We start from the raw sequence: 14,285 nt of genomic DNA on the forward strand, positions 1-14,285 counted from the left end.
GCTAGGTGACATGGAATCGAGAAATATTATAGCATGTACATTGGTGGAAACGGAAGAGGGAGAAGAAAAAGTTGATAATACAGTAGAGAGGGGAAATACTCACAGAGTAATGTCCTTAAGGGTATAAGAGGGGCTGGATGGGGTCCAGGGCCCATGTAGAGGGGGTGCCTGAGAGGGGACTGGACAGCTGAGTCTTTGTAACAATCAATGTTTATGGAACTGAACTACCCTTAGGTTGAACTACCCTTAAGATATTTCTTATAAAAAGAAGGCCCACTAATTCAGGTTTCTAGAACACCATAGAGAAACTCTGACATTAACCTGGCTTCAGGAAGCTAACACAAGTATTTCAGGACAAGCTTTCTATGCTTCTTAAGAAGGATGTATCCATAAGTGCATGCATATCTGTGGTACAATAAGAAATATATTTCGTCTGTGTCTCTGGTTCCCGGCACAGAGCTCCTAAAACCCTTGGAATTTCCTGAGTAATAGGACTGCCTTTTGTTATTCATAACAAGCCCCTTCTGCCCACACCTGAGTTGACACTAATGAAGTGACTCATGGTGGGACCCCTAAGTAGCTTCAGGCTGGGGACTGGTCACCAGAAAGACCAAACACATGATCAGAGGGTGGGTACTTTCAGCTCCACCTCCCCAGCTCCAGGAAGGGGATGGGGGCTGCAGACTGGGTTATAAAGACTCTTCAACAAGGAGATTCCGGAGCTTCTGGGTTGAAGGCACTGACGTGCTGGGAAGCTGGCCTGCCCAGAGAGGGCAAGGAAACTCTGCACCCCTCTTCCCCTATACTTTGCCCTATGTACCTCTTCCATTTGGCTGTTCCTGAGTTGCATCCTTTACAATAAACCAGTAAATATAAGTGTTTTCCTGAGTTCTATGAGTCATTCCAGCAAAGTACTGAACCTGAGGGGGCAGTGGAAACCCCCAAATTTGTAGTCAGCTGGGTAGAAGTGTGGGTGGCCTGGGCACTCCATTTTTTCACTGGCATCTGAAGTGGGGGCTGTCTTGTGGGGCCGGGCCCTTGACCTCTGGGACCTGCAATAACTCTGGGTAGTTAGCGCCAGAATTGAATTGTATCGTTAGACACCCAGCTGGCGTCGGAGAATTGGTATTGGAAATAACCATACCTTTGGTATCAGAAAACACACAACATCTGCTCTTGGGCCACAGGGGAATAAAACAAACAGGTGACAAGGGACCATGGGAATTGATGAGAGCAGTGAATGTCTCAATGCTGAAATTTCAAGCCATCAGGTTTAAGGAGTAAGAAAATAAGACTACAAAACTGCACTCTCTTAAAAATATACACAGCTAACCATAGACCCAAAAAGCAGAAAACATGGGAGAGGGGAGTTCACACACAGCAAAAGCGGGTCTATTTGCTTCCCAAATCTTAATCACCTGAGGAGAAAGATCAAAGCAACGGAGAGCCAAGGAGTTAAGAGGCATGAACCACTGAACACAGCACAAATAATTACCTTAAAAATAAAACAGCTACATGGTAAATTCATACACTAATGAGGGATTATTCAAATTTTACTTAAAACCGTTCAGAAGCACATTTATAAAAGAGAAATGCTCAGTGACTGAGCATGCGTGCAAAGGAGCCAATACTGGAAATGTAGGTCTACACACGTTCTCTTCCCTACGTTCAGACAAGCCACTCCGTCCCCATGCTTGGATCAGGGGACATGAAGGTGTCAGGGAGGAAGCCCCCTACTCCATGTTCATGCCAACCCCCAGCGCCCACCGCTGCTTTACAAGGCCATCTCCAGACTAGTTCAGCTTTTCGGGAATTGCTTGGCATCCACACCCCCAGCTCAGCCAGGAGTCATGACTGGCCTCTAAGTCTCCCTCCCGCCCCCCTCACTCTTCAGTCACTCCCACTGGGTTCTACGGGTTTGCCTCTGAAATGTCCCCCCCCATTTCCAGATGAGACTCTGCCCTCTTCCCTTCTAGTCTGGATTATTGCCAAAGCCGACCAGATCCGTAAACTTTACTGTCCTTGAGTTCCTCTTCCCCTGGGGCTCCAGAACAGTTCAAATCTCAAGGCTGACCTTATCTCTCCTTCTGCCTGCTTAAAATTGCAAATCCTTAGCACACAAGCCATTTGTGACCCAGATCTGCTCTTCCTCTTCTACCATATATCCCCCTTCCCAGCTTGCATCCTGCATTCCAGCCTCTGGGAACCACAGGAATTGAGATCACAGAGGGGCCATGTCGTATCTCTGGGTCTCCCCTTCAGTTCTTGGCACGCGCTGTTCCCTTGGCCCAGAACACTCCTCCCTCCGCACTTCACACGCCTCGCCCCCTCACCCCCAGGACACGACTAGAGTATCACCACCTTAGTGAGGCATCCCTGGCCACCCTATTTCAAATGGTACACCGTGGAACCCTCACCCTCACACAGTCCTTCTGTGCACTTGTCACCATCTACAACACCATTTAGTTTATTTCCTTCTCTGGCTTATGGTCTCTCCCCCTGCTAGGATGTAAGCTCAAAAGGGCCAAGATATTTGCCCAGTACCTGCACTCATGCCTGGCACTTGACAGGCACTCAAATAACAACTGCTGAATCACTGGATCAACACTATTCCCCCTGCTGGGAAAATTATCTCCTGGGCCTAAATCTTATTCCTTATCTATGTGGCAAATTCATCCTTCAAGACTCCCACTGTCCCATCCCCCAGCTCCTCAGGCAGGGCTGAACACCCTCTCCCTGGCATACCCACAGCACCTTATCCACGGGGACCACACTCAGACACCTGTGAGGACACGGGGCACTACTGATAATTATGCTGATACAACAGGAGTGACGGACTGTCCAGGGCAGGCCTGAACACATGGTCACTCTGATCTCCCACCTTTTTCACGGCAGTTCTCTCTCTTCTCTAGTTATTTGCTCACTGGTCTGTTTCCCACACTAGGCTGTGAATCTTCAGGGATGAATCATTTTTGTATCCCCAACACCTCACACATACTGTAGATGCTTAATAATGTTGATCGAATGAATGAACAATCACTTCTGCTCGGGGATTTGGACCCCTGAGACAGGCTGGAGCGGGTGGAAAGTACACCTAGACAGTGGGGACAGCAGCAAGCCCCCTTCCTGGGGCTGGTCCTCCAGGGCCTGCTTCCCTTGCATGGATTTCTGTCCCATGACAGCCCCAGTGCCCACTCTCGGTTCCCCAGTCTCCCAAGGATGGGCCCCCTAAGTGCCTTACTGCACTCTGTTTCTATTACTCCTGGCTTTGCTGATTTCCCCAGACTGGATCAGGACCAGTATTTGCCAGCCCCTGTTTAGACAAACTCCCACACAGTTCCCTTCAACCCACCCATCCGGTCCTACTGCCACACAAGTCCCAGCACCAGACCACAGCAGTGAGTCTTATTTCAACAACAAAGGGGGCACCCCTCCCCTGAACACACCCCCTCTAGACAGCACTCCTCAAATGGGTTCCAAGTGCAGATGAAGTGTTAGGCTAACGCTTTTCAGGGCTGAGGGCTCAGTGCCATTCCTTTGGATGAAATGGATCTCTTCCAGAAGGCTGCAGAATTTCTCAGGGCCTGTGAAAGTCCTGTAACATTCTGGCAGGAAGCAACCTATTTTGTCAAGAATCAATTTTTTCCCTTTATTATTATACACCAATGAAATAATCATGTATGCTGGTATGAACGTGTGCTCGGCTTTATGAATTGCCTTTTCAAAATAAACTTTCAAGTCTGAGACGTGCATTTTCTGAGAAGTGATAAAAATTCTAATTAGGGATCTAGAAATTAGGATTCTGAAACTTCTCAGACATACAAAAACACTTTTCATTAATAAATGTATTCTTCTATCACAATGATTTTCATGGTAAAAACATTATGGTAGTATAGAATCAACCTTCCAACTTCAATTTTAAAAGTTCATAATCTGAAAGAGAAATTAGCTGAGGTCCCTTTCTGCCAAGAGTATATATTCTGAAAGACACTGTTTTGAAAATAACTCCCATAAAGCAACAGACTGAGAATAAAAGTTTGAGAGTTAAAGGCAGGAAGTTCAGTTCATGGAGCTTTGTAAAATCTGATTCAGTGCGAAGCCCAGACGTGTCTCTCAGCATGGACCCAGCCTCAGGAAGCTTCAATTTAACACCTATCCTTCACTAGCACATTGCATCGCACTGCTAACAGGAATCAATCTCTCTACATCAAGAAGTCTTCTCATCCACATTTGTCCAGAATCCAACAAGTATCTGCCAAGACAGCCAACGTGGTGACTGCCTTCTGCTTATTCTGACCCATGACAGTCGTGCAGAAAGGGAAAGGGGCAATTTGAGCTCTTTTTAAGATGGTGGCATTCCACACGAGATGTTAACTTAAGGTATCCCAACTAAAGAGTAAGACGGAGCTCAGATTCCCCCCTGCACAAGTTACTCATGTGGATTAGAGACGTACACAGATGCAGACCCTTCCAGATCACAACCTATGGGCTACTGACTTAAACTACCTGAGAGAACATGGCTTAGAGGTGCTTTATAAGAATACTATTTAAATTTATTTTGTTTTGCACAAAAGCTTCCCTCCCTTTGCTCTACCCTTTTCCCCCCTAACCAATGGTTTGAACAATCTTGGTTTCTGTATACTAAAGTTTGAGGATTGTCTCCCTCACGAAGACAGGAATTTTATCTGCTTTGTTCAACTGCTCTATGTCAGTGCCTAAAAGAGAGTCTGGCACATGGTAAGCTCTCGATAAACATTTGCTCAGTAAATGAGTAACTTTCCTAAAGCAAAAAGTAGAAAGAATGCTAGATGGGAAAGCATAAAACCCTCTTCTGCAAGTGGTTTTCTGGGAGGGACTGAATCAATGGGAGGCTCCACTATTCCAAAAAGGAAATGAGGGAAATAATACAAAAGTCTCAGCGACATCACATCAACACACAAACACACACACACACACACACACACACACACACTCCTTCTCACTTTCCTTGAGAAAGTACTTTAACACCCGGTTGTACAAGCAACCTCTATGAGAATTCAGAATCTAGCTGTCATAAAAGTTCTCAAAACAAATAAAATTTTACTCACAGAATTTCAACTCCGCTATAGAGGAAAATACTGATAACAAGAAAAGGGACAACACCTGGGGCTTCTGCCCTAAACCCTTATCCTAAGCTCTGGACACCCAACCACAGCACTGGCACATTTTGAGATATAGTCAGAAATGTTTTTGATAACATGTATCTGGTTCACCCTGAATGGAGTAAAATAACACGATTAACAAGGACTCAAAACACTCAAGCTTTCTAGCAATGTCATTCTCTGGGCACTAGTATCTGGTCCTGCAAAATCAACTGTCATAAAATTAGGGGTCGGAGGTTTCCTAGAGACAGGGGGCTCACATCTGGACAACTGACAGGAACATATTCCAAATCCTCCCATTAATCACTTGTCCATTTTTAGGTGAGAGTAGCCAGAAATTTTTCAAGGCCTTAAGACATTTTTCTCAGTTTTTCGAATGTGTTGCAAGGCTTTTCATTTACTGAAATGGAAAGACAGCTTGCTTCAAATAGTGCTTGTAATGCCTACATAATATGGTCACCACACCATGTCTCAATGTGGGAAGGACACATTTCAGCTCACTCCTGGGTCGTGACTACCGGGAAGGATTGGTCGTGGGGCACTTTTCCTTTTAGCGGCATGTTCCCTTTGCTAGACACTGCATATAATTAGATGGTAAGTGCTCTGCATCAGGAAAAAATTGAACCTGAACACTCAGGGTTGAAGAGCACTATAATACTTTAGTCTACTTTTTTATAAAAATGAAAAAAAAATTCTCATTATACTGCATGAAGTTTTGAATAAACCCGGCAAATAGCATGCTAAGAATAGTTTGATTTCCTTGAATTGTCAGAGATGAGACAGTACAAGTAAAATGTAATGAAATATTATTTAAAACCTCTTTTGTTCTCTTGTTATTGAGCTCTTAAGAGAAAAGCACTGAAAGCACCACAGAGATGCACAGGATAAAGTTCCTGGTCTACAGAAGCTTCTATCTCGTTAAAGAAGATGACACTGAAACACAATTAACCACAGTAAGAAAGGTGGTGTGTCAGATCACATGAGTGGTTCTGAGAACTCAGAGGCAGGAAAAGTCACCGGTGGGTTAGTCTGGAGCTGATCGAGCCTTTAAGACAGAACCTAGGAGACAGGCAGGATGTTAAGAGTAGAGTTGGGGTATGAGGTGGGAGAGGCAGAAAGGAAAAGACATGGAAAGCTGCGACTCAAAAGGAGGTTCCACGAAGGCGTGAAGTGGTGTTTGGGCTGGAGAGGAGGACGAAGGCTGGACGGCCAAGAGCCTGAACAGTAAGCCAAGGAACTTGGAGTTCACTCAAATAGTAATGGGGAGCCCAGGAAGGTTTCCGGGAATAGCACGATCTAGTTTTCGGAAGATCCATCTGCGGGTGATAAACTCTATCTAGTGCTGCAAGGTGAAAAGGCAATCACCCAAGGGAAGGCCAGTGGATTTGGTAACTAAAATATCAGAAGGTGTTTGTCACCCTGCTATTCTGAGTGGAGGGAGAGTAAATAGTTCAGTTATCTCCCTTATCTCTCCCCTATCATTCTTTCCCATCCCTGACGTTTGGCCTCTGAGGCAGTTCTCCATGAACGCAGTTACTGAGTGGTCTGAAATGTACTAAGTCCTCACTGGGATATTTAAGAAAAATTCCTTATGTGCAAAATATTTAAAAATCATGCTGGAAAGACACAGCTTACACAATTAGAAAGGTAAACAGTATCACCTATGCTGCCCAGCAGGGCCCTCATTTCTCTGGGCAAGCCACCCAATGTTATCACGCTCAAGGTGTAGCTCCAAACATACAGGGGATAGGAATCCAGAGAAGGGAACAGAAAAGGAACGACAACAGAAAACCATTTTTGAAAAGGAACATAGATAAGAAGCCACGGTTTATCTTCATTTTATTCATTTCTGCTCTCTGAGTCACGTACTTATGTAGAATGTAAATATTTTTCAGTTGTCTGAAATTTAAAGAAAGATAATTTCTGGACACCTTCAAAAACACATGAGTTATGAGGGAAATATCTGGATGGTTTTGCAGACTAACAGTGAACAACAGGTCAAATGAAATTCCAAATGTAATCTGGGGCAAATTAATCAGCAATTTTCAAGGTACTTGGTTTGAGCAGCTGCTTAAGTTCTTTTTTATTCAAATTGGAACCAAATTCTTGAAGAGTTATGATTAGAATGCATCAAAAGCTTGAAGTCATCTTATCCTATTATATCACAAAGATCCTATGAGATCAGGTTGGGTTTTAGTAGGGAACCTAGCTAGTACTGACCCTGTTTCAGATGCTGTCAAAGACGGACACTCACAAAGGATAATGCAGGAAAATGCATTAAAGGAAGAGGAAATGTCCCACCGTGGAGGACAAAGTGGTAAGGAAGAGCCTGTTAAAATGTCAGAAGTGTGTCCCACATATCTCATTATTACATTAATTATTATATTTATCACTGTTAATAGCAGCAGCTGTCCATAACGACAGATTCCCTGCTAAGCACTTTACTTATATCAGATAATTATATTTTCTAAATATCTACTAGATAGTTATCCCTCACAAAAATCCTATGAGTTAATAATTATTTTCCCATTGTACACAACAAATTACTTAACTTCTGAGTTGAAGTTTTTTCCAGTAATTTGCTCAAGATGACATACATGGTTTGTAAATGGAAAAGCTGGGACTCAAACCAAGTCCTGTTCAATATATTTTGAACACTTACTTTCAGGTGCTAAGAATATTATGGTGAGCAAAAGCTGGCATGGCAGGTGAAGCTGACATGAATCAAATAATCCCATAAAGAAATGTTTAACTGTAACTGTGACAAGAGCAATAGATCTGACCTTGGCAAGGAGGGGGCGAGGGATGGACATTTCTTCCTTGAGGTCTAATGCAATCTAAGATCTAAAGGAAGAACAGGAGTTGCCTTGGGGAAAAGGGAGGGAAAAGCATTCCAGGCAGAAGGCACAGAATGTGCAAAGATGATGTGGTGGGAAGGAGTGTGCTGAGGACTGAAAGAACAAAGTGAGGTGGGGAGGGAGCTGTGATATGAATCTAGGGAATTCAGATTTATTAGGTGAGACTGTACCTTCCACCCCATGCACAATGTTTTATAGATCATGGTAAAAAGATTCTGTCTTTATCTTAAGCACACTGGGAATTTATTTTATTGCTGGTGTGGTTTTTTTCCCTTGGGGGGTAAGGGGTGAACTTGGGTAGCAGTGCTATGCAGCCTCTTATAGGAATCTTTCAGGAACAGGGATAAAAGTGGATATTCCACAGCATGAATTTCTGTGTTCTAGAATGGACATCTATTATATATCTAAACAACCCCAAAGTGGAGATTTAAGCTGCAAATGGAAGAATGGCATGCGGTCTCTGGAAGCAAACGGAGGCACAGCTAAGTTATCCTGGAGGGCCCAGGATGCAGGAACACAGGCAACCCAAGGGTAGCAGAATAAAACTGCACAGTAAGAGGCCGTAAGAAGAAAACAGTGGAACCCATTTCCAGCTGAGAGGCACAGCAGATGACTGTTTTCACAACCCTGCTCCCGACCCACAAGCTTTGATAAATGACTTATTTCTCTGAGACAATTTCCCCATTTGTAATAGTACCTACCTCACAGGATTATTTTAAGAATGACGTGAGTTATAATACATGGAAAGTATTTAGAGACGTACCTGCACATAGTAAGTATTCAATAAATACAAGCCATTACTGTTACTATTATCATTAATGCTATTATTGTAAAAGATCATAATTTGCGGTAAGCAGTTAAGGAAGGGAAAACATTTGTAAATATATCTCTGAGACAATATGTTCTCAAACTTGCACATACATATGAATCACCTGGAAAGCTTGTGAAAAATGTAGATTACTGGCTTGTTAGAGGTAAGGCCTAGGAAACTGCGTTTTTCCTAAGCTCCTGGGGGATTCTGACATAGCTGATCTAAGCATTTGAGAGGCATGGCTTCAAGGCCTAGAATTTAAAATAAATATTAAGGCATCAAATAAGGTATTTCATTGCAGGGACTTTAACTATAGGGATAACTTTATCAAACAAATTTCAGATTTTTTTTTGAATTTTAGAGTTTTATTTATTTTTTTATACAGCAGGTTCTTATTAGTTATCCATTTTATACATATTAGTGTATATATGTCAATCCCAATAGATTTTATTTTTGTTAAGGCAAAATGAAACAAGTTCACTTGCAAAACCTACTTCTAGGAGGAAACCGAATAATCAGAATCCACTTGATTGGTAAAATACAGTGTTTAGTTTTTAATAACCATTTTTACAAATTATTTAAATCTTTAGTTCCAAACAGTCCAAAAATGTCACTGTATGCTCCACTATCAAAAGAAACTAAAATAAACATCTGGACAGTGGTATGTATATTCTTTAATTATTAGATTTATTTTCTAGCAAAAATAATAGAGCCCATCTTCAATCATACAGAGAAAATTCTTTTCTGCTAGGACACAACTAAAACTCTGCAGATTCTTTCACTTTAGTTCAGGTTTTCTCAACCTCAGCACTGTGTAATTATTGTAGATTATTATTTACAGGAATTATTTACAATAACAAGTGACCTCAGAAAAATCAAACAAGTGACTAACTTCAGGGAGGGTGAAATCATTGGCTTAATGTACACATCTGGTGAACAATGTCCATGAAGATCATAAACTGAAGGGATTACTTATTCCTTTTCCTCAAAAACTATTACACAACCCAACACTTGGGATCTTTCTTGACCCAACAAGAGCATGAAAATGCTGCTTGGGCTCTTTATAATAACAAACAATGCACATTCCTGTTTTATTTGAAAAAATAATTAGCAGCAGCTGCTACATACACAGAATTTTTAACAGAAGATACTTTACATACTGAACCCAAATATTTCAGAACTTAAAGAGCCTGAGGCCAAATGAAATGTACTGCCTTTTTTTTTTTTTTTTTTGGTTAAAATAAGGCATAACAATTCACTTCCACATTCCTTCATCTAATTTTTAAAAATGACTAAAACATTTTCCTGAGACTCAAAGGAAACAGCTGGACACATCTGTCAACTAGACAGCTCTGGAGTGAAAGAGAAACTTAATACTTTAATACCATACTTACATGTGCGGGCTCAGTTCATAAAAATTTCTGTTCCTGTAATCTTCCACTTTCTCTGGTGAATAAATGGGCAATGACCGGTATGGGTTAACAGATATAACCACACTTCCAATGTATGTCTGCAAAAGAAAGAATAAAATATACCCATCTTAACATCTTAAGTCTTAATGTTGCATGGTTTCATCCTTTTAAAAACACTAGTTCTACTACCTGACCATTCATTTTATACTTTTCAAGAACATTTCTAAAGACAGATGGTCAATAATGTTTATTCATTTTGCTGATAAATGGAGAGCACATACTTATACATTGAAAATACCTTTCAAAATAAACCTCTAGATTAATTCATGATCCTGGATAAGACTCCTCCAAAGCCCTGTCATACTTGCCAAAAATTTTGTCACCAACCACGGCTAATTGTGAGCAAGAGCTATGCTTTCCCCGATTCCGGCTAGAACTGGTGTTTCCCTCTCTCATCTTTATCCTTTTATTTCAGTCTACAGTAACCCAGGCTTCCCCTCCTCCCTACCCATACTCATACCTATCCAATGGGGCCTTGACTTTGGCACTGTCCTTACACACACAGCCTGTCCATCTCTACAATGGGCTCCGACCACATACAATTCAATATTAGATATTCAATATCACAGTTATCGCTTGGGTATTCAAACAAAATCATTTCATGTTATATCTAGTGGACTTTAATATCAGAATTTAAATGTACTTGCTGAAAGATAGTACATTTCATGTTGAATTTAAATTTAAGGTAGAATTTAAATATACTCTCAGAGGGATCAATGCTCCTATTTTAACAGACAGTAACGCTCTCACACTGCAAACCAGAACACTAGTTATCTTCCTTTCCATTTCGATCTTAAATTCCCGGCAGCAAGAGCAGTGTTGGTTTAGGTCATTTTGTACAAAGACTAGCGCAATGCTACAAGCAAAAGTCACTTAACTGTAACTCATCTTAGCTCCATTTTTCCTTTCATTTTCAACATTATAAAGATGGCTGGTGGGGGGGAAGGGGGGTGCTAACAAACATATGTCAGCGATAAAAAGTTTTTTTAATAAAAAGGTGAAAAAAAAGAAAGGAAAGGAGAAAGAAAAAAGTCACTTCCAACTTCCCCGCCTTTCCAGGGTCATGTAACAAAAGGTGACATTTTTAGAGCAACAAGTTTTTCCAGTATTGTCACCACTGGATTCAAGGAGATTGTCAGATCAAACAGAATAGAAAACAGAACAGTAGAAATGTTCTGATTTTTTTTTCAAAACATGGGTCACAATTATTTTAATTATAAAAGACTTTTTTCCCCCAACCTGGAAAACTGAACAGGCCATTTTTATACATATTTTCATCCCATAAGAATACAATCTTAGCAAGAGTACATAAGACTGCTGCTGCAAAGAAAAACTCTCAGCTCCCATGCAATTAGGGTGTCTATTTCTGACACCCTAGCACTAAGGACCCAACTAATCTGGCCTGACAAGCAATGAGTCCAAGTGTCTTAACTTATTCCATTTAGGTAAGACTCTTCCAAAAAGGTTTCTTCACAGTCCAACCCACCTGGGCAAGTAGATGGGAGATGCTAGAGACTGAATAACTGTCTGAACAGCTTATAACTAATAGACTAGAATTACTTAGACTGGTAGATATGAGAATACAATAATTGATTTATTCCTTTAATATCTGTTGATTGAAAGATCAGCCTTCTTTAGTAGAAAAGTACATGAATCTCCCTTTTTAAGGTAGTTTCTTGAATACAATAATTAAAATACATATTTGCTGTTAGCAGAGAAACCAGTTACCAAGTTGCTCTTTAAAACCAAATTTCACGGTGGCTAAATTCTTGATAAAAATCTGCCTGTGTGGCATTCTTGCATGGAGAACAAACTCAGCTGCCACAAACCCAAAATCAAAAGCCACACTACTAAGCTTTAAATTTCTCTTTGTTACTCGTGACTTTTATACATACTGAATTGTGTGTGCTTTTCCCCCCAGCTGTTTTCTTATCACCTAGAACAGGGCTGGCCCATGAATAATGTCCCATAAATATTTAACTGAATGACTAATATGCACAGGATACATTCATCACTAAGAACATGGATGGTACAAACCACTTTCACACAACTATTCTTCTGTTGAAATATAATACCAAGTACACTGCCATACACTGCCTAATATTTTATTAAACCTATATGCCACGTGTAACCACCCGAACAAACCCTTAAACTATATCCTTCCACCCTCGGGTTCCTTGTCCGACTGTGGTAGACTGTTTGCAAAGATGGCTGGAACAATTCCTACCACCCCTATATGCAAAACCTCTGAAATTTGACTCTGCCACTCCTTCTATCAAGAGACAGAGTTTATCCTCCACGCCTTCAATCTGGACTTGTCTATGTGACTGATTTGACCAAAGGGACATTATAAGATGAGATACAAGCAGGGGCTTGAGCATTTGTGTATTAGGATGTTGCCCCTCCCCCGCCCTTATGACTGACGCTAGAAGCCATGATGCAAATGAACTTGAGCTAGCCTGTTGGAGAGGTCACACAGAAAGACAAGGGCCTGAACTACACAGCCTGACAACCATCAGACACATGAGTGAGGCCATTCTAAACCATCCAGCCTCTGTTAGGCCACCGAATGCCTAAAGCCACATTCACAATCCCAGGTGAGACCAGCAGAAGTCATACCAAGCTGAACTCAGCCTATATTGCTATCCCAGAGAACTGTGTGCAAATAGATGGTCGCTGCTTTATGCAATTAACTGGGGGTGGGGGTTACACAGCGACAATTACCTTACCGATACACCAACACGGCTCAACACGTAAGAAAAAGGGCCAAGCAGGACAAGCTTTATCAATCTGAATAAGCAAACAGTAAAGGAAACTGTGCTCTCCCTCTCCATTCCACTTTATATGTTTCAGATATGCATCCTCTAATCTTGAACTCCTAGTAGGTTTGTCCTGTACTGTGATACATGCCCTTGCTATTTATGGGTTTCTTCCTTGAAGGTTCTATGTGCATTAGTCAAAGATTTAAATAGTCCCACATCTGCCAACAGAATAACTCAAATGTTCATAGTCACAAGCCTCCTTTCTCTGAGACACAAAAGATACTCCTGGAAGCAGCTGATAGGCTGGGTGGAGTTTACAATCCTACTCCAGTTTTAGGCAGCTGTCTACTCTACATTCAAGTAACTGCAATAACAAATTAAACCTCCTTTCCGGGGAGCAGAACAATAGTGACCGGACAGTTCATTTTTATATCAATTAACATTTGGACTTATCAATGACATACATTTGTCCCTCAGTACCCCTGGGGGGCTGGTTCCAAGACCACTTGCAGAGACTGACCAAAATCCAAGGATGCTCAAACAAGGATGCCTTCTATAAAACAGCATAGTATTTGCATGTAATCTACACACATCCTCCCTCCCGTGTACTTTAAATCATCTCTAGACTACTTATAATACCTTATACAATGTAAATGCTATGTAAATAATTGTTGGCTCATGGCAAATTCAAGTTTTGCTTTTTGGAACTCTCTGGAATATTTCCCATGAATATTTTTGATTTGTGATTGGTTGAATCTGTGGATGAGGAACCCATAGACCAAGGGCTGACCGTACTTCATTATTTTTTTAACAAGAAACTGTATACAATTTAAAGTTAGTATTTTCTTATTGCATCATGCTCTAAAAAGGATCCTAAACTAAATCATTAAGTAACCACTGAAATAAAGAAGTTGGAGGTAAGACACAGTTTCTTAAACTTAAGTATGTGCATAAAAGAGCTGGGCATTATGTGTCCTTTTTATTCTGAATATGCCAAGGAGAAAAATACCCAAAAAACAAAAGAAAGAAAAGCATTGTAAACCTTTACAAAAGGGAGCAGCAAAGAGGATCCGCCTCTTGCCCCCTAGAATTCCACTCACTTACTCAACTGGAAATAATAGGTAGGTATGTACTGGGTCCAGCTCCAACGAGCTACTGCGGACTCGGATGGTGCCAGTGAGAGAGCCCACAGAAGGCCTCCAGCAGCTTAGCTCATTCCCACCAGACCACTTCTGGGCTGC

The 14,285-nt window shown here is 41.4% G+C and overlaps 1 protein-coding gene across 3 annotated transcripts in view; it reads right to left on the reverse strand.

Moving 5' to 3' along the window:
- The window catches only part of MYO1B (myosin IB), a 182,088-nt gene that overhangs the window by 121,759 nt on the left and 46,044 nt on the right, over positions 1-14,285 (reverse strand). For all 3 annotated transcript variants that reach the window (XM_068544761.1, XM_068544760.1, XM_068544759.1), the window contains exon 3: positions 10,205-10,320. In XM_068544761.1, coding sequence (XP_068400862.1) covers positions 10,205-10,320 — 116 coding nt within the window. The remainder of the gene's footprint in view (positions 1-10,204; positions 10,321-14,285) is intronic.

Source organism: Eschrichtius robustus, chromosome 5 (assembly GCF_028021215.1).
Source record: "Eschrichtius robustus isolate mEscRob2 chromosome 5, mEscRob2.pri, whole genome shotgun sequence".
Taxonomy (NCBI): Eukaryota; Metazoa; Chordata; class Mammalia; order Artiodactyla; family Eschrichtiidae; genus Eschrichtius; species Eschrichtius robustus.